This window comes from Numenius arquata, chromosome 14 (genome assembly GCF_964106895.1).
Source record: "Numenius arquata chromosome 14, bNumArq3.hap1.1, whole genome shotgun sequence".
Lineage (NCBI taxonomy): Eukaryota > Metazoa > Chordata > Aves > Charadriiformes > Scolopacidae > Numenius > Numenius arquata.
In genome coordinates, this window is record NC_133589.1 from 4,108,002 (window position 1) to 4,128,260 (window position 20,259).

The 20,259-nt window shown below is 57.0% G+C and overlaps 1 protein-coding gene across 1 annotated transcript; it reads left to right on the forward strand.

The window, feature by feature from the left end:
- The first annotated feature begins 12,332 nt into the window (after positions 1 to 12,332).
- Positions 12,333 to 18,386, forward strand: SLC29A4 (solute carrier family 29 member 4). Its single transcript, XM_074158612.1, has 11 exons — positions 12,333 to 12,361; positions 14,580 to 14,749; positions 15,387 to 15,518; positions 15,632 to 15,745; positions 15,827 to 15,955; positions 16,433 to 16,507; positions 16,752 to 17,017; positions 17,108 to 17,243; positions 17,473 to 17,660; positions 17,929 to 18,169; positions 18,244 to 18,386. Exons 1-11 carry the CDS (start codon positions 12,333 to 12,335, stop codon positions 18,384 to 18,386), a joined length of 1,623 nt encoding a protein of 540 aa, XP_074014713.1.
- The last annotated feature ends 1,873 nt before the right edge of the window (positions 18,387 to 20,259 follow it).

Consider the following 20,259-nt stretch of genomic DNA (forward strand, 5'->3'; position numbering starts at 1 on the left):
AGTTTGTCTTATGTTCATTGCATGAAGTTACAAACTTTTTCTCAGATAAAATATGTCAAATATTTCCCTCTGATGGCCTTGGGCCCTCAGGAACCACCCTGTTGTGGTTATGCTACCAAAGTGAGAAGCCTTTCAGGTTGGGGTTTCATCCTTGATGACTCAAAGATGTATTTTTTATTATTGTGTGGTTGTTTTTTTTTTTTTTCCTTAAACATACCAGAAATGCTGTTTGCAGCTGCATCCTCACCTGGGTACGGAGCATACGATGGCAGTGTCGCGCTCTGCGGATCAGGTGGTGTCTAAACGTTTCTGTCCTGATGGTCTAACAGCCCTGGATTCCCCAGGGTAAGCCAAGGAGGCTCTAGCCCTGTGCTGTGGCCCCGGGTTTCCAGTCATACGATATGGGAACACCTTTACAGCCCCTCTCGTTTTAGACTGACCTTCCTTGGAAGGACAGTGTTTGTTCTGTGACAGTGCGTCTCTCTCTAGATCTGGACTATGGTTGATAGCTTTTTTTTTTTTTTCAACTCTGTAGAGGGTTGGGGGCAGAGATAGACAAATGAAACTACCAAAGCTGGGGAGGGAGAGGAGGGGGGGGACACACTTATAAACTTGGAATCCTAAACTCAGGTCTTAGATTGCAGTGGGCTCTGTTCCCGGTGAGTACCGTGGGGAAGGAGCTGTTTTGATGTGCAAATAGCGAGTGTACATGCTCCGCTGCTGTCTCGACATCTGTCTGTTTACCCTATTTTGTATTTCCAGTTCTGAGGCAGAAAGCTTTTATCTGCCCCAGACCTTTCTTACGTCCCTGTTTCTGAAAAAGAAGTGATAGATACAAATCTAGCAGTTAAAAGGCTGGGCCTGGTAGAGGAGGAGGAAGGAAAAAGCAAGAAAAGGTTAGTAAAAGCTGTTTCTTCTGAGGCCCTGTTCAGCGGGACTCTGTGCGAGTGCTCCCTCGGGGATCAGGTGTGTGCATGTCCCCTCTTCAGGTCCCACACAAGAGAGTTCCTTGGGGCTGTTTCTACAGAGGGTGGGGGCAGAAAGGGGTGACTTTTCAACTCTGCCTGAATTCAGATGAATATCTGAGAAGGCTCTTAATGCAGTGCCAGGTGTCTCGACAGAGGAAACATGGGTCTGACCTATGTGTGACAGTAAAAAAGGGAGAAATGCCCTGAAGAGCCACCGGCTTGGTGAGTGGGTCAGCGTAGAGCCCCGAGAAGCCGATCCGAGCACTCTTACATCCCATGCTGGGCTTTCTTGGCTCTAATAATGGCATTAGCACCAAAGTGATGTGCAGTGAGACGGCAGAATTTCTTTCCTCGTAGGTCGCCGAGCTGTTGGGTGTACCCCGTGTGTGTGTGCGGATGCTCCGCTGCCCTTTGCAGAGCAACAGGAGCCTTTGTCCAAAGCATTGGTGGGGATTAATCGCTGCAGAGATTTGGGAAGTTTTTATTCTGTGCTCCAGCTGTCCTGGCTAACGGTGGCCTTGGTTTAACCTGTTAATATCTGAGAGCAAGGCAGAGTCTCTTCTCCACATGTGCAGAGCAGACCTTTGGGTTTGGTTTGGTTTTTTTTTTTCCTGGAACCCGTGCTGCACTGTGAAAGGCTTGCAACGAAGACAGCATGGCTCTGCCTGTAAATAAATCCTTTCGCATTCCAGTTGCACAACCAAAGGAATTTGGCAAATTCCTATTTTTATTTATTTTATTTTTTTTCCCTAACCATACCATGCCTTCGTTGTAACACACTTCAAATTGGCAAATCTCATCTTACGCCGCCTGGAGAATAACGGAGGAGAAAAGGGTTTTTATTCTGGCTTGCGAATGGCTGCGGCTGTGCCCGTTACCGCTCTCCGGGTGCTGTGGCTTTGGCCGTGCGGCTGCGACGATCCCTACCCAGCCTTTGCCCGTGTCCCTTTCTCAGGAGCGGGGGGGAACTTCTTCCCCAGCGTGTAGCTCTGGCTTTCTGTGGGGCGTTGACTCAACCCCTTTGTCTGCCTGGGTCTATTTGCTCTTGCGTTTGCTTCCTCCTGCATCCCGCGGCGCTCACTTAACTCTGTTCGATAGCGGTGTCGATAAGTGGAAAAAAATCTGTCTTAACATTCCGCCTCACCAAGTGTCTGCCTCTCGCTGCTGGCCCATCGCTCTTTGTAATTTTATATAACTGCCTAAGAAATTAAATCTGTGTTGTGATAAGTATTCCGTGTCTTCTTCCTTTTTGTTTGCTGCTTGGAGATGGGGCCGGAGGAGATCAGGGTGATGCTCTGTGTGTTCTGCACTCTGTGGGCCCAAACCCAACCGCCCTGGGTCCTCGCTGTGCTTTTGTACCCGCTCTGGGAAGACACCGTCAGCTCGTGTTTTGCAGGGACCGGGAAAGGAAAAGCTGAGTTTCTCCTGGCAGATTTTGCTTGCAAATGTAACTTTTCCCTTTTGTTCCTCCTTAAAGCTCTTCCTGAGGGATTTGTGGTTTTTTTTCTCCTGCTCCACGGGTGAGTTTAGATAACTTCCTTCATTCTTTATTTTATGGACTGCATCTGAAGCAGCATTTTTAAATACACACCCCGGTCGCTGTGCTCTCACTCCAAGCTTGTTGCTTCTCACCTCCAAGCCCAGGAGGAAGATCCTGAGCCAGCCCGTGCTGATGGGTGAGGAGGCATCTCCTGCTTCTGTCTGTATCCTTCCTTTTGCAAAGCCGTGATAAACACTGATCAGGGTGGACAAAAGAGGAGAAAAAGCCTTTCCGCTCCTGCGAGCGATGGTGGAGCCTGCAATGAGGAGACTCTCCTCGTTCTACGTGACCGTTTCATAGCGAGGGCTCAGCTGTGGAGCCGCAGTCGTCTCCTCTCCTGATCTAGCTCCGGAGGGCGATGCTGTCCTCTCGGTGCCGGCTTTGTGCCTCCGTTGCTTCAGGCAGAACAGGTTGTGTTAGCTCAGATAAGTGTTTCTAAACTGTTCATTCGGCTGCTGGTGACTGTCTTCTGCCTGGAGCAAACTGAGGATCTGAGAGGAGCTGCTGGTGGATTCAGTGAACGGCAGCAACTCCCAGCCACACTGGTGGTGCCAACAGCTCCTCTGTCCCCTGTGTCCCCCGACAGATGTGGTCACCAGACCCACTGATGTTTCGGGGGGCCCCTCTGCCCCTTTGCTCCTGCCCTGGGAGAGCGAAGCACAGTATTCTTCAGTAAGCATGGGGAAAAATGGGAAATAATGGGATGCGTTCAGATCTGGTGTCTGTCTGCTGTTACCCAGTCTGGCCCAGGGAAGGGACTGGGAAATCTCATCTCCCATTATTTATTACAGAGGTAGGAAGCAGATGCTGGGGGGGCGCTGGGGGAGCGGCACTGTCCCCGCTCCCTCCTGTCCCCGAGGACGCACCTCGTGTACCCCATCTAACCTGGCCCCGTAGAGGGCTTGGCAAAGGTCTGGGATGCCCTTCTGCCAGACCCTGGGCAGGCACTTCTTCAGCTAATTAATGGTGTGAGCTAACGAGGGCTTTCTGCCCAATCTCCTGGAGCTGGGGAGATCTGATGCCTGCTGGTCCAGCACCTTGTTTGGTTTGGTTTTGGTGTTTTAAGTTTGGGGTTTTTAGCAACTAGTTTTATTAAGTTACAGCTTATAATAAAGGATTTGGAGATCCATAAATTAGACTCGAGGCTTTTGACAGCATTTTGATATTCTGGATACTATCTTGCAGGGGCAAGGAAGGCCCTGGGAGAGAGAGGCTTGTGTTTGCACAGCTCCAGGTCCGTCCAGCACCAAGACACACAGGGGAACGGACCCACCGTGTCCGTGTGGTGGGTACAGACTGTCACCTTTGGGTGCCAGCGTGCTCCTCTCGCTGAACGCAGGCAGCCCCTTGTCACCACCTCCCCTCCTACCCCCCCCGGCCTTTCACCGCCGGGTTCCCCGGCAGCTCCGGGTCAGGGCCGACACTTTATCTGCGGAGGGCGGTGGCAGCGATGTCCCGGCGGAAGCCTGGGCCCTCCGATGGGGAAGGGGAGGGTGCGGGGACCGGGGGGGCCGCGCTCTGCCGCCGCGCAGCCGCTAGATGGTGGTGCGGGACCCGCGGAGCATCCCTGCTCTTTCCCCGGCAGCATCCCGGCCTTTTGCCCCCAGAGCATCTTTGCTTCTTTCTCAGCAGCATCCCAACCTTTTTTCCCTTCCTCCCTGGAGCATCCCTGCTTCTTCCCCAGCAGCGTTCCCAGCCTTCTGCCCCTGGAACATCCTTGCTCCTTCCCTGGCAGCATCCCAGCCTTCCCTCCCCGAGCATCCCTGCTCCTTCCCCAGCAGCATTCCCAGCCTTGCCTCCCCGGCACATCTGTGCTCCTTCCCTTGTTCCCTCTGGGAGCATCCTTCTGCAGCACCTTTAGTGTGTGCTCAGGGCACCTTCTCTGCCCTGGTGCTCTGTGACTCGGAGCAGAACAAGACAGTTAAAAACCCCAAATGGTCCGTGTTTGCCCTCACTGAGCCAAAGCTGCTCGGGGAGGCAGCGGGCTCTTGGCTGCTGTGTGTGCCACAAGCCTCCTGCCTGGGAAAGCTGCTGGCAGGCTGGAGAAGGCGCTTATCTGTGGCCGTGCCAGTCTGGGGGGGGGGGGGGGGGGACAGTGGTGGGGCCATAGCAGAGCCGTGGTGGGTTTAGTTGTGTCTTTAAGCCAGGAGGACATTCTGCCTGACTGTACCACCACTCTGCCATGTTTCCCTGAGCAAATCCTCATATTGAAGCTTTTGAAATTGGGCCCAAAAACCAAGTCCTGGCAGGAGGGGACAAAGCTCTGGGCTTTGCCGGTCCCCACAACCTCTGCTGTCATCTGAAGTCTGGAAGAGGTCTGGTTTGTAGGGAAATACAAACCCTATGCCATGATCCCTCCCTGTGCACCATCAGGGTATGGGGGTCTTTGCCCCTGGGGCCCCCCCCCAGCCCTTCAGCACCCCTCGCTCGCTCCATATGGACAACAAGCTGGGCAAAATCGCAGAGAGCCGTCTCTCTTTTCCTCACCTGAAAACAATTTTGAAAATGAAAGCAGGGAGGCAGAGCCAGAGAGACGTTATCTCGCTCCTTTTTAACGTTTCCGATAGGAAGCAGCCTTTCATCTCTCCCAGGGCGTAAGGCAATTTGCATTTCAAGAGGTCAGGATGTAGCTATTTCTTTTTACCATCTGAAAATAGTTATTAAAAGTCTATTTGGAAACAAAACAACGCACGCAGGGAAAGATGGCCTCCGCGGGCTCAGATGAACTGCTCCTGTCATCCCCGATTTCCCTGGCTGCTGCTGGAGGATGCTGAAGCGAGGAGGTACGGGCACCGCTGGAGGAGGTACAGTGTAAAACCGTGAGCTCCTCTGTAGGGCTGGAGCTGCTCCGGCTGTGGGGGACCTGCCAGGCTTAGGCGGGGGGGGGGGGGGGTGGTGGTGTCAGGGATGTCCCCTGGGAATCAGGGGGGCTTTGCACCCTGCTGCCGTGCGCAAGCTTGGCTCTGGGAAGGGCACTGCGGCGAGGATAATTCAATAACCATCTCCCTGCAAACCCTGCCTCCCTGCCAGCTCCCGCGCCGGCCCGGCAGCGGGACCTCATCCCTGCCCCGACAATCCAATTCTGCCTAATAAAAAAGCCTCTGGCAGCCCCGGAGCTTGGCCGGGGCCGGGCTTTGCTGGGCGCTGCTCGCTTTGTTTTCTCAGCTGCCGCCTCTGCCCTCCCCGAGCTCACCGCTGCCGCTTATTTATATTGGAGTTTGCATTAGCAGATGCACTCTGGGATATTCAATTACCTATAAAGAGCTGTAGCAACACAAGCCTTTGCTGGAGCGATCAAGGGGGTTGGGTTTTTGGGGTTGGTTTTTTTTTTTCCCTCCCTCTTGGTTTTGGATGTTGGTTTGGGGTTTTTTTAAATTGCTTTTAAAAGAGATGTGGGGATGGGTAAAGTGGTGGTATTGAGTAAAAAAAAAAAAAAAATTAAAAATAAATAGTGGAGTAAAGAAGGGGAGAAATAAATAAATAATCCTGTTTATGAAATGAAACGGCCGGGTAGAAAAATGATCTCTGGGAAGAAAGCAGCTCCCAGGGCTATTTTTAGCTCTTCTGTTTCTTTTTGTCTCACACACACCCCCCCCAGCGCAGGCTGTGGCTTTGGTGCTTGTCAGTCCCACTGCTCTCCCTCACCTCTTGAGTGCCAGGTGATGCTTTTTATTTATTTTTTTAATTTTTTTTGTGTGCGTCTTATTTACAGCGTGGAGGCAGCAGGGGGAAGGGCAGAAGAGTCCGCACAGGCATCTCCTTCAGCCCTGGCTGGGAAAACTGGACAACAAGGAGGCAGGAGGAGAGGTGAGGGGGCGGTGGAGGGGCCATGCCTTTCCTGCAGACTTGTGTCAGCATTGGGGTGACCCCAGAGCAGGACTTAAGCCCCCCTTTTGCTCTTCAGCAGCTTCAGTGGTGCTGTAACCCCCCAGAGTCCCCTCTGCCCACATCCTGGGGGTTGCAGTTGCTGCATTCCCTGCAGCTCCGGGACAGGAGTCACTTTTGGTAAGTTTTCATCGTTTTGGAGCCCTACGTTGTCGTAGCAACTGGGGCCGGAGGAGCCCTGGAGATCCATCATGTCCTTCTCCATCCCCTGGGCACCATCACTCTTCAACCCCTCCCAGCAAAGCTTTCCTCTGCTGCCCTCGAAGGCACCCGGCGCTGCAGCCTTTCCCGTCCCAAGACATCCCTCCCCATCCCTGTGTCCTCCCTTGGCCCCCCCATCTCCCACCCCATCCCTCCTGGATGGTGCTGCTGCTCTAGGGCCCCTCTCCCTACATTCCCTCCGTCCCCACTCCTCCCGAGCAAACATCCACATGGGCTCCCATCTTTGTGCCTTTATGGAAGAAATACATAATTCTTTTATTATTCAATTAGGAATTTAACACACAATCAGGTGATCGCTTTAAGAGGATTTCCTATAAGGCAGGATTTGAATAACCAGGCTACGAGTAATATATTCCCTTAACTGGTTTATTCCTTTATCAGATTTTTTTTTTTTTTTCCCCTAAGCACTTTAATGCATTTACTTTCCCATTGTTGACACTCTCTTCTCCGCGCTCTTCCTCCCTCCCCAAGCTTATGCAAATCCCCCGTAAGGCGTTTAACGCGCCGTGCGTGTCAATAGTGCCGAAATCTTCGCGACGGCATTAGGCTTCGTGCATGCTCCAGCTGATTAAGAGGGGCGGTGGGGCCAGCCCAGCCCCCCCCCAAGCCCCCTTTCAGCCCTCGCCGTGGGGCCGGCGAAGGGGCCCCTGGGCTGGGAGCTGCATTTTTCTAGAGAAAAGGCTGGAGCTGAAAGTAGTTCTTTTCTTTCGCAGGGCGAAACGTGAATAGGGAGCGTGGGGCTGACCCGTCTGCCGCTGTTTGCTGCCCTGTCGCTCAGCTTTGGGGGTGCTGGGGGGGTGCGTGGAGGTGTTAAACTGGGGGGGGGGGAAACATCTGTGGGTGGGATGTGAGCGGAGGAAGAAGAGGAGGGTGGCAAAGTAACCCATCAGCCAATCTTGACATCAATTTTCTTGCACATCCCCTGCCCGTGTGGCACTGGCTGCGTCGCCCCTGGGTGCCCACCCGCCTTTCGGAGCCCTGTGGGAACGGCTTTGCGCATCGCCGGCAGGAAAAGTGGATATTCTTCCCGTTAACTGAGCTGCCGAGGGCTTAGGTCGCTCAGCGGTGGCTCTGCCCATTGCCATGGTGCTGGGTGATGCTGCCCAGCCTCCCTTGCGCCGCTGGTTTGCTTTCCGAGGAGGCAGTGCCTTGCCGGCCGGGCTGGCTTGCTGGTCTCTGGGGCTTGGGTTGGTGGGGGGCGGGGGGGGAGGTTAACAGCCTTCATGGCTGTGGGGATCTAATGTACCTGGGTGTGGGGGGAGAAGCCTGAAGCACTGGCTCTGGGGGATGCGATCGCCCCGCTCAGTGGAGCGTTCACTCTGAAACCTACAGACAACAGCTTGGACCCAGGGAATAGGGAGGAGGCAAAGGGGCTGGATTGCCTATAAACAGCCCTTTCCCAATCATCAGAGGGGCTTTGTGAGCCTGGCATGGGGGGGGGAAACCCATCCAAGGATGGCTTTCACCATTTTCTCCTTCCAGAGAAAAATCTCCTCTCTCAACTTGAGTCTTTAAATAGCCCGGTGAGTGGGAGCGAGCTGAACCGGCCCTTCCCGGCCCTTGTTTCCTCCGCACCCACCGCTGATTGTCTCCTTTTTTTATCCCGTCCTGCCGCTCTGCCTGTGCGTGCAGCAATTATGCAAAGTTGCAATCAAGGAGCTGAATTAGCAGCTCATCTTGGATTAATTAGTGATGGATGCAAATCTCTTCCAACAAAGAAGCGGGGGCGGGGCGGGGGAGGGGAGGAAATGCAAAGGCTGTGGGTATCCTCTCTGGGTTTCTCCAGCTCTCCCGGGCTGGTTCAGCTGATCTGGGGGTGGGAGATGCACAGAGTCTCCCCTCGCAGGAGAATCAGGGCATCCATGTGGAAGAAGTTGGTCCTCGGCCTTGGGATGAGAGCTGGGTGCCCTGAAGCTGCTGTTCTCATCTCTAAGGGCTCTGGGGAGATGCCAGGGCAGAGTTAAACCCAACGCTTTGGGCTCAGAACGACTTCTCCTCCCACCCCAGTCCTGTTGCAAAGCTTGGGGAAAACCCAGTTAATCCCCGTGGCCTCCAGTGCCGAGCTCCCGCCAGCACCAGGGATTTCTGCTCGCCCGCAATCGGATTGCGACAAACCCCTCCACTTGCATTGAACAAATTCCCTGGCTGCTTCCCGCTTCTCCCAGGCCCTGATAATCCCCCAAGTGTGACTCCGGCCAAGTCACAACGTCCCTGTTTAATCCCCACCGTCTCCGTGCAAAGCCGGTGCTGCCGAGGATGCTCCCGGCCCCGGTACGGTGTTGGGAGCAGACCCCGGGGAAGGATGCGAAGGCTGCAAAGTTATTTAAAGGAGCTTTTCCAAGAGGGAATTGCAGCCTCCCCTCCCCGTGAAGCGGAAGAGATGGATGCGCAGCGCTCCCGGGAGCACTGAGCAGGGGGATGTCGGGGGTGGAATTTGAAGGGGTGGGGGTTTTTTTTTGTCCCTTTGCTTGGTCCTCCCTGCTCAGGGATCACAGGTAGGGTGTCACCCACGCTGGCTGGTGCAGAGGGGACAGCAATGGGCACGGGAAAGCCCGGGGCACCCTGGCTGGGGTGAAGGAGATGGGTTTTGCTGCTGGGTTTCTGTGGAGTGGGTGCTGGAGGGGCCGGCTCGTGGCTGTGCCCACAGGGATGGGGACAGTAGGGACAGCCGCTTCCCAAGTCCCCAAGGGTGTAAAGCCGTGGATTTCGGCAGTGCTGTGGGATGCAGGCACCTGAAAGGTCTCTCCTTCCTCCCACCTCTACAGCAGCAATAATTAATAAATCTTGACTCCACTGGAAAGGCAGGGAAAAAAAACGCAATACAGGGGATTTTTGGAGACCGTTCTAATCCAATGTCTCCAAGCCAAATGAATCAGCAGCGTCTTATTCCGGCCGGCGGGATTAATCAGTGTTCGACCAGGCTCCGGGAAAGCGAGGTGAGGCTCTGAATAGCAAGGAGCCGTGGCGAGGCAGCCGCGGGGTGTTAGTTGGTTCACGGAGCCGAGCAAATCCCTCCTCATAATCCGGCAAACGCTGCTGGGATGCAGCCGCTCGTGCCGGGAGCCGTGGGACAGCAGGGAGAGGCAGGAAAAGGGGAGAAGGCAAAAATACCTCTAAAAAGCTGTGGTGTGGGCGAGGGCTGCCCTGTGGCCTGTGTCGTTGGATGTGGGGGTGCAGGGGGAGACCTCGGGATGGGGCTGTGTGTGGGGACGTCCCTCCTGCCACAGGGACCAGGGGTCTGGGCCAGCTTTGCCCCGTCGCACTCGGAGCATCGTGCCTGGCAGGTTTTCCTGGCTGTTAAAGTGGGTCAAGCAGAAACCCAAGGAGCATCCGAGCTCACCAACCTCGAGCCAGCTACATCAAAGCTGAATTATTCAGGCTAAGCTTAAAAAATTGAAGAGCCCAACAAAACTCGGGGAGAGCCCAGCTCACAGGACCGCCCCCCGTGTCCCCCCATCAGGCAGAGGCGGCTCAGCCTGCCCATGCTCGGCGGGGACCTTTGTCGCTTTGGGAGGGTGGATGGTGTCGTTTGGGTCTGACACTGCCCTTGGGGATGGGGAAGGCAGAGACAAAGCACTCAGAGAAGTTCACCCTGATGAATTCATCTCCTCATGGTCCCCTATAGCCTTCCAAGCCATAGCTTGGAGGTACCCCAGGTACAGCCCCATTGCACCCATAGCAGAAATAGCACCCCCTCGTCCCCCAAAATGAGGATCAAGAGGCTGTGTGATTTTAGACAGGATGGTAAAAGTCAGGGGGGCTTGTTATTTGGTATGAGGTGTTTGGTCGCAGCATCATCCCACGGCTCGGGGAGCACCAAGTGCATTTGGGAGCTGAGGTGACACTCCTTCCGCCTGTGGCTTCGGGATGGGGAGAGCCGGCTCATGGGGAGATGGGGAGAATCCCTGCCGAGAGCGGTGAGTATCCCTGCAGAAAGCAGTGAGCAACGCTGCCTGGTGAGCGCCGAGGCAGCGGGGCCTCGCTGGCGAGCCGTGAAAAGGCAAGCGCACATATGCTCCAGCTCGTCCTGCTCTTTTTTGTAGAGCGCCCGCACCATCTGGGTGCCGTCCCCAGGCGCGGCCGGGGAACCCCCACCACAGTCACCCCCTTTTCTTAGATTTCCAAGGTACCTGGAAGCAGTGATAGGGGTCTGGCGGAGGGCGAGGGGACATACCCCAAGAGGAGTGAGGTGCTTTGAGATTTTACAATGACGCTCTCAAATTAGAGCTGAACAAGCTCATCCAAAACAAGTAGCCCAAAAAATCCCCCCTTGCACTAGTGTGTTGAGCTTTGCAGGTGCTCAGCGAAGGAGGGGAGCAAGGAAAGCTGAGTCCCTGGCTTCAGGCAGAGCCCGGCACAGCAGTCGGGTTTGCTCTGAGCCAAATTCCAGCTATTTCAGCCAAGGAGAAAAGATGGAAATTTCCACCTGGCCTGTTTTCCTCTCTGAGATGGATTTGCGGGAGCCCCTTTGCCACCCAGCAGAAGGGCGACTGAGGAATCGCAGCCAGTTTTGTCTCTAATTTTCTCTGGCGTGAGCAGCAGCAGCGCATCCCGCCGGCCCCGCGCGCTGATTTATACAACGCAGCATTTATTGACTGCGAGAAGATTGTAATTCACAGCCCGGCGCGTTGCAGCCACGGTCTACGAGCAGAGATGGTGCCTCTCCCCCTTCCCAACACCGGTGCCATCCTCCCACGCTCCCGGTGGGGAGACCCCAGCAAGGGCTGGTCCCCCAGGGCTCTCACCCAGGTCGGTGGCAGGGGGCACCTGCTCTGTCCTCTCCCCGTGTCTTGCTTCTCCTGCAAGAAAACCCAAGAGCATCAAATCCCCACGGTGTTGCCTGCAGCCTTGGCCAGCTCACCCAGCTTGGGAGGGGTGGGGACACCCATGGTGTCTCCCTGGCTGGAGCCCCATCCTTGGGGACAGGCGTCCTCTCCCTGGGCAGATGTCCCTACCACCCCACGCTGTTGGCTTCCTTCCTTCTCTGCTTTCACCCCCTGGTTTTGCTGGGGAGCAGAGACCCCACACGTGCTTCCCCAAAAAGCTGGGGGGTTACTGGATGCTGAAAGCCAGAGCTGCAATCCATCCATCCATCCATCCATCCATCCATCCATCCATCCATCCGACCATCAATCTATTCTTCTGTCTGTCTGTCCATCCATCCATCCTGTCTGTCCATCCATCCATCTCTCCATGGGACAGCTCGTTGTGACCCCACTGGCCTCTCTTGTGCCAAAACCATTTGAGGGTGGGAAGGACCCCATCCCTGCAAAGCTCATGTTCTAAAGGAAATTACCAGGGCTTTCTTCCTAATTAATCTCTCTTTGCAATTAGCTCCAGGCCTCCGAAACCCCTCAAAGCACCTATAGGCGGGGGTATGAACGTGTTCTGTTGGTTGGAAAAACCTTTCCTGCGTCCCCCCCGGAGCTGGTGGCGGGAGGGGGGGGGGTGCTCGGTGCTCCCCGTCTCCCGCTGCGCACCCTCGGGAGGGGCCGGGGGGGGGGGGGGGCGGAGGAGGAGTGAAGGGGAGGCGGGAGGATGCGGGGGGGCGGGAGGCAGGGCCGGGGCCGTCTCTGCTCCTCGCCGGCAGCCGCCGCACTCGCTGCCGGCCTCCCCCCGGCTCCGCGCCCCCCTCCCCGCTCCCCCGGAGGAGGCTCCGGTATGGCGGGGCCGGGGGCCGGCGGCCGCCGGTGCTGAGCGGGGCGGGGGCAGCGCCGATGCCGCAGAGCCGCCGCGGCGGAGGGAGGTAAGAGCCGCCGCCGACCTGTTGGGCACGGTCGGGACCGCCCGTGTCTCGGGGAGGGGGAGGAAGGGAACGAGGAGCCGCCTCCCCCGAGCCCCCTGCCCTCCCCGGTCGCCGAGCATCCTCCCCCGGGGGCGGCCGGGGACGGGGTTCTTCCCCCCCCCCGCCTCTTCCCTCCAGCCGGGCGCTTCTCCTTCAGCCCGAGGAGGGGGGGGGGGGAGTGTCATGAAATTCCCCCGCTTTATTGCAACTTCGCCGCTTGCAAGATGTCGGGGGACCCTTTTGCCGGAGCAAAAATCGCTTCTCTGCCCTGAAAGGGAGGGTGGAGGGGGGGTGTCTGAGCTTCCCGGGGGTCCCCCAGCACCGGGGTGCAGCGGGGATGGAACGCCCCGCTCTACCCATCCCTGCGGGTGCCCTGGGTGAGACCTCCTGGCCGTGATGGAGGACCCCCATCTCCTCCCACCTTGGGTCCAGAGGGGCAACAGGGCCCGAATCCATCCCCGAGTCCCCTCCCGAGTCCCCTCCCCGGGAGTAAGTCCAAAGGGAGGGAAAAAAATCTGATTTATGGCGGCACAGGGATGCTGGGAGCAGGTGGGGCGGATGGGTGCTGGAGGGCTGGTCCAGCACCGAGCCTTGCAAGCGCATCCCGCTCTGCCCCCGGCCCCAAGAAGTTTGGGCTACAGTAGGTACGGGGTGTTTCCAGCTGGCATGTTCTCCAGCTGGGATCTCTACTATGGAAAAACCCTGCAACAGGCTTTCCCGGCATCCCGGGAGATGCTTCCCACCGGGTTTTATTGCCTGGGGTAGCATCAGGCGCAGGAGGGTGCTTGGTGGGGGGAATCACAGCCAACTCCTCCACGAGCAATGGGATGGAGCGGTGTCCCCAGTCGAAACGCAGCCCACTGGGTTGTTCTGCCCGTGGTGCTCATGATGGGGGGTCTTGGAGCCCACCCCGGCGTGGTGCAGGGTGGGCACCCCAACCTCGCCCCATCCAGGCCCCCCCCCACCAGCACTGTGGCCTCAGCACAGCCGTGGGGCCCTGGCAGAGCTGCTCTGTGCCACCAGCCCCTGCAGCGAGCAGATGCATTTTAGGTGCATTTAGATCTAATATCACGCTCGCAGGATCTGTGGGCACCACGTTTACCACCCACCTCAGCCCTCAAACCCCCGGCATCCCACCCGTCCCCGACCCGGCAGCTGAGGAGATGCTGGAAAAACCTCTCTGCTCCTGCAAACGCCTCGGCTGGCAGGGAGACGAGAGAAATCACTGTCATTGATATTTTTTTTTTTTCCTGCCTCAACCTGCTGCCTTGGGAGGAGATTTTTCGCCCCCCCCGGCTGGCTGGGTGGTCCGCGGGCGCGGAGGCAGGCTGGCATCTAGCGACTGTCGCCGGTAATACAGAGCGGTCCCCCTCCCCTTCCCCGGGCTGCTCCCCAGGGCCTGGGCTGGGATGGTCCCAGAGGGATGGACCATGTTTTGGGTGGCTCTGGTGGGGTCACTGGAGGATGCCAGGTGTTTTGGGAGCTCATTTTGGGGTGCATTTGGTGCAAACCCTCTCGGGCAGCCGTTGGGGTCTCTCTGGTGGCTCTCCAAGCACCTCCCTGCTATGCCATGGCCCCTCAGAGAAGCAGATCTGAAATGCTCACCTTAAAAGCGAGGTTGCATCCCATCCTCTCCCTGAAGAGGCTGCAGGAGTGTGTCTGCCCAGGCCGGTGGCTCTGCCCCAGCCCCAGGCGGCAAAGATGCTGAAAAAGAGCATAAACCAGAGCCTGCGAGAACAAGGGCTTCCCGAGGCAGCTGGGATCTTCCCCAGCAACCACCCTCCGTGAGTGGTTTTCACCCATTAATTTCTCTAATTGCTTTTGGAAGTCACAGCAGCATTTGGCACTGGTAGCATCCCAGTGAGGTGCTGAGCTGGGCTGGGGCCAGTGCTATGCCTTGGGGGGGGCTCACGTAGTTCCCCCTCCCAACCCCCATCACCACTTACCACCCCAAATCCAAACTCCTGCCCGGTGGGTCAAGGGACCCCGCTCTCCTCAGGGAGAGCATCTTTCCGGGTGGAAAAAACCATAGGAGCCGCAGCGGTACGGTGAGGTGGCCAAGGGTCAGGGCTACCCACATGCCATCTGTCCCTTGCAGACCCCCTGGCATCACCCGGGGGATGATCTCCAGGGGGATACAGGAGCTGTGCCCAAGGGGTTTCACCTCTCTCCCTTCCAGGTTGGCCACGATGGGCTCGGTGGGAGCCGAGCGCTTCAAGGAGCTGAGCCCGGCGGGGACGCCGGAGGGCAACGTGGTGATGAGCTTCAGTTTCGACAGCTACCAGCTGGAGGAGGACGAGCTGCAGCGGGGCAGCCAGGCCAAGGGCGTCCTCACCTTCATGGAGCCAGGTGAGGACAGGCACAGCCCCAAACCGCAGCCAGGAGCTGTGTTCTCTGCTGGTTTCCCACCCATTTAGGAGTTTTCTAGGATTCTTTAATAGCCACAAATGGCCTGAAATGCCATAAAATTCCCTAATGCCTTTTTTTGGACATGTTTGTACCCATGTGAGCTGCACAGCATCCCATGGTGGCGGGCTCTGCAGGTTGGCAAGGTGATGAGGGTTCATGTCCTGGCTCTCCCCCAGCCCACAACTCTCCCCTTTCCCGTGTCGGGCTCAGGGATTCCTCCAGGATTTATTCCAGCCCTTCTCCACATCCTGGAACAGCCCTGGCCACCTCCACACCCCTCCAACCCCTCCTGCACCTCGACTTTGGCTGTTACCTGCGCTGCCTGGCCCTCGGGTTATTTGGCTGCCCAAAGTTCGGGTGTTTCCCCTGCCTCCTGCGCCTTTATTTAGGGAAAGAGTTTCTAGGGGCTGGGGCCATTTATTCCTGGGTTTCTGGGCTGCTTCCTCCCCTCCTCATTTGCCATAAAGGATGTGGAAGCACCATTCGTCGTCCCACGGCTGGGGTCTGCTGCAGGTCCCATGGGTACAGCAGTGCCACTGTCACGTCTTTTTCTTTTTCTTTTCCCCTTTTGGGGCAGTTTCTGAGGATCCCGAGCCCCAGGATCGATACCATGGGATTTACTTTGCCATGCTGCTGGCCGGGGTGGGATTTCTTCTGCCGTACAACAGCTTTATCACCGATGTGGACTACTTGCACCATAAATACCCAGGTAGGTCTCCAGCAGCTGCAGCACTTCCCAGCCACCCCAAAACTGGGGAGAGCTCAGCCTCTCTTCCAAGGAAGCTGGACCCCCACCACCCCACATCACTTGCCTCTCCACAGGGACCTCCATCGTCTTTGACATGAGCCTCACCTACATCCTGGTGGCCTTGGTGGCCGTCATCCTCAACAACGCGCTGGTGGAGCTGCTGAGCTTGCACACCCGGATCTCCGTGGGTGAGTGCGGGTCGCCACAACTCCTGGCATCACTGACCCCACGTTGCCCCACCACCATCCACCTCTGTCTCCCACCTGCAGGATACCTCTTTGCCTTGGGGCCCTTGCTCTTCGTTAGCATCTGCGACGTCTGGCTGGAGCTCTTCACCCGCAGGCAAGCCTATGCCATCAACCTGGTTGCCGTCGGGGTGGTGGCCTTTGGCTGCACAGGTATGTGGGACGGTGGTTAGCACTGGGGCAAGCACAGCCCTTCAGATAGGGGTGGAAAAACTTCCCCATTCCCCAAGACCTGTGACCTCCTGGGACAATCTCTTGCTCCAAGCCCTATAAGCTGACCCTCACGTCCCTGCTCCGTCCCCTCCACCTCTATCCAGGCACTGCAGGACTGGATGGGGGCACCAGCACCAAACCATGCATCGGTCCCCAACACCACGAGGGCTTTGCCATTTGAGCCACCACAGTGGCTTCCCAAGCCCCTGCACCTGGTGGCCACTCTTGGTGGGAACAGCTATGGTGGGGCATCCAGGGAGGGCAAAAATACCCCCTATTTTTGGGGCAAGAAGGCTTTGGGTGCTGTTCAGGAAGGGTACAGCTGCCGGGTGGCACCCACTGGGGTTTCTCCCCCCACCCGGCATTTCGGCTGCAGCAATAATGTCTTCTTCTCCCCTCGGCGCATCTCTCCTGAAGTGCAGCAATCCAGCTTCTACGGCTACACGGGGCTGCTGCCCAAGCGCTACACGCAGGGGGTGATGACGGGCGAGAGTAAGTACCTGCATCCGCGTTCAACCCTGTGGGCTCCCTTGGGGGGACCCTCCTCTGCTGTCTCCCAAGGCCACACCAAGATGGGGATGGGGGTGTCTGCCAGGAACCGCTGCCCCAAAAATTCCCTGCTTGTAGCTACTCCCCACCTGAAGACATCATCTCCATATGGTGGGGAGGCTGCTGGGGGTCCCCGAGCCATGGGGCTCAGCAGGACCCAGTGCCAACAGCTCTCCCATGCCACCAGGCACCGCTGGGGTCATCATCTCACTCAGCCGCATCTTCACCAAACTGCTGCTGTCAGACGAGAAGGAGAACACGGTCATCTTCTTCTTCATCTCCATTGGCATGGAGCTGACGTGCTTCATCCTCCACCTCCTGGTGAAGCGCACCCGCTTCGTCCGCTACTACACCTCCTGCTCCCGCAAGGGTCTCCCCGAGCCCCGGGCAGCTGGTGACCATGGGACGGGCTACCGCATCCACCACGATGTCACTGCCGAGGATGTCCGATTTGTAAGCCAAGAGCAGGTTTCCTTGATGCCCCCTGGTGTCCTTCTCCCTACTTGGAGCTCAGCACTGGTGTCCTCTCTCTCCCCCACGCAGGAGAACCGGCCGCGGGGACAGCTGAGCTCCCCCCGGGGCAGCCCAGGCCCCGAAGCTGAGCTGGCTGGCAGCGGCACCTACATGCGCTTTGACGTCCCTCGGCCCAAAATCAAGAGGAGCTGGCCCAGCTTCAGAGGTGGGTGGTGGGCTTGGGGGAGGTGAGACAGTTTTGCAGCATTTTGTGGGGCAGAAGAAGCTATCGGTGGCCTAGGGCTTTGGGGAAGGGTCATCCCTTCTTAATGAACCTGAAAACATGGGGCAATCACGTCTTTGGAAGCCGTTGTTGGGGTGCAGGCAAGGCTTTCAGGATCTGTGAGGGGAGGGCTGTGGGTTATGGCTGAGCTGTGCTGACCCATACCTGCCAGACATGCTGCTCCACCGCTACGTCGTGTCCCGCCTCATCTGGGCCTACATGCTCTCCATCGCCATGACCTACTTCATCACGCTGTGCCTATTTCCCGGGCTGGAGTCAGAGATCCACAACTGCACACTGGGGGAATGGCTCCCCATCCTCATCATGGCCATCTTCAACCTCTCCGACTTCGTCGGCAAGGTAGGAGAGAGGTGGGGCGGATGCGTCCCTTCCACTGTGCTTCCTTTTTGTGTCCTCTTTTAAAGCTGCTTGTCTTGACCAAGGGTCATCTCCACCCCATGGGTATTTAAGTAGTGTGAGGTTGCTCACTGGCATGGCTGAGGTTGGGCTCCTGCAGCAGATGGTCTTGCCACCATCTCATCTTCTCCTTGCTGCCCCGTTTTGGACACCATGTTGCCCTCCCCAGCCTCCTTAGCCCCCACAGCATGGTCTCTCCCCGTTGTTGCAGATCTTGGCTGCCCTGCCCTACGACTGGAGAGGGACCCACCTTCTCATCTACTCCTGCCTCCGTGTGGTCTTCATCCCCCTCTTCATCATGTGCGTCTACCCCAATGGGAAGCCCACCTTTGGCCACCCTGCCTGGCCCTGCATCTTCTCTCTCCTCATGGGTATCACCAACGGCTACTTTGGCAGCGTCCCCATGATCCTGGCCGCTGGGAAAGTGAGCCCCGAGCAACGGGAGCTGGCAGGTAGGACCAAGCCCTCCCAGGAACCCCACTTGGGTTGGCCAGTGTGCCCTGACACCCCGTGTTCCTTCCCACAGGGAACACCATGACTGTGTCCTACATGACGGGCTTAACGCTGGGCTCAGCCGTGGCGTATTTTGCCTACAGCCTCACCAGTACGTCCCACAGTACCTGTTTCTACACCGAAACCTCCAATGGCTCCTTCACCTCGGGGTACTGAGCCCCGGGGCGGGGCGACGGGGACAAGATGGGACCTGCTTTCCACCATGGTCCCCATCGCCCCGCTTGGCCCATGGCCCTCCTCGGGGAGGGAGCCTGGAGCCGGAAAGCTGCCCCAGGGCAGACAGGGACCAGCATCCCATCAGCATAGGGCCGCGGCATCCCGAAACAGCTCATGATGCCCAGCCAGGACTAATTCTTGGGGTGACATGCCCCCTTCATCTCAGGGGACAGTCCCGTTGCTCTTGAGGCATCCCCATCAGCTCTCTGGTGGGGAGGAAGGGGTTTCTCCTGTTTGAGCCAAGCCATTGCCAGGAGGAAGAAAATACTGCCAAATCCCATGGGGAACAAGACCAGCGCTGGGGAGGAGGGTGATGGAGGGCTGGTGAGGAAGAGGAGGAGCAAGAGAGGAAGGAACTGCTCCTTCGGGCCCCTGGTGGCTCTGGGAAGGTGGGTCTCGATTGATGGTGCTGTAGGTTTTCACCAAGAATGGCTTGAAATCACAGTCCCTCCCCAAATATGCCAATTGCTGTGTAAAAGACCCAATTCATGTTTGCTGGCTGGAAAAAAAAAAACACAACAAACCACCCCACCCTTTTCTTTTTGGTACTGTCTTTTTTTTGCCCTCTGCTAATTGCGAGAGAGGCAGGGTCTTGCTGCCTGTCCTGTGGGGCTTCGGGGTGCCCCTTGTGCTGCTCCCCATCTCCAGGGTCCTCTCTTGTCACTGGGTCCCATCGAAGCCCTGCCATCCTGCAAATGGCTGCTGAAGCACACCACCTTTGAGGGCGGCAGCAGGGAGAGGGAAGGGGCTGAGCAGAGCAGAAACCATCTGGAGAAGGTGCCACCAGCAGCGGCTACCACTTTTGGGGACTGGCTACACCTCATTGTGCTGGGAATCAGTGGGTGCCACCTCCCAAGGAAGCAAAGCCCAACAGCTGGAAGGTGGTGGGAGCAGGAGGGCTCTCACCAGCACTGGAGGGTCTCCTCCTGCCAAGCCCCAGGGTGGATGAAGCGCAGCTCACACCAAAAAGAGCAAATCCAGCGTTTCATCCTCACCACATTGACCCCACAGGGCTTTGGGTTATGGAGTCTGGCTACAAAGGTGATTAGGGGCCTGGAGTATCTCTCTTACAAGGAGAAGCTGAGGGACTTGGGTCTCTTTAGTCTTGAAAAGACTGAGGGGGGATCTGATTAACGCCTATAAATACTTAAAGGGTGGGTGTCAGGAGGATGGGACCAGTCTTCTTTCAGTGGTGCCCAGGGACAGGACAAGAATAAATGGGCACAAACTTGAATATAAGTAAGTTCCATCTAAACATGAGGAGGAACTTCTTTCCTGTGAGGGTGGCAGAGCCCTGGAAGAGGCTGCCCAGAGAGGTGGTGGAGTCTCCATCTCTGGAGACATTCCCAACCTGCCTGGACACGTTCCTGTGCAACCTGCTCTAGGTGGACCTGCTCTGGCAGGGTGGTTGGACTGGATGAGCTCCAGAGGTCCCTTCCAACCCCATATCATTCTGCGATTCTGTGAGTCACCATGACCGTGGCACCATGAACTCCCTCCTCCTGCCCCACGGGCCCCAGTGAGCAGAGACCTCTGCTCCGGCGTCCCATGGGACTGTTGGATGGATGGGGGGACCCCAAGAGCCACACAGCACCTGGGTCAGTTCTTTCCCCAAACTCACGGCAGCAGCTGAACCAAAATGTGACGGTTGTCACCAAGGGGAGAAAATCCCCACAATCAGGAGAAGCGAGACAAAAAAAGATGCTTCCTTGGGTTGCTTTTTTTTTTTTTTTTAATTAATTTTTTTTTTTTTTTATGAAAAAAGATCACACGGAGTTCTCCAACAAACAGAATGCCAAAAAAATTGTTTTAA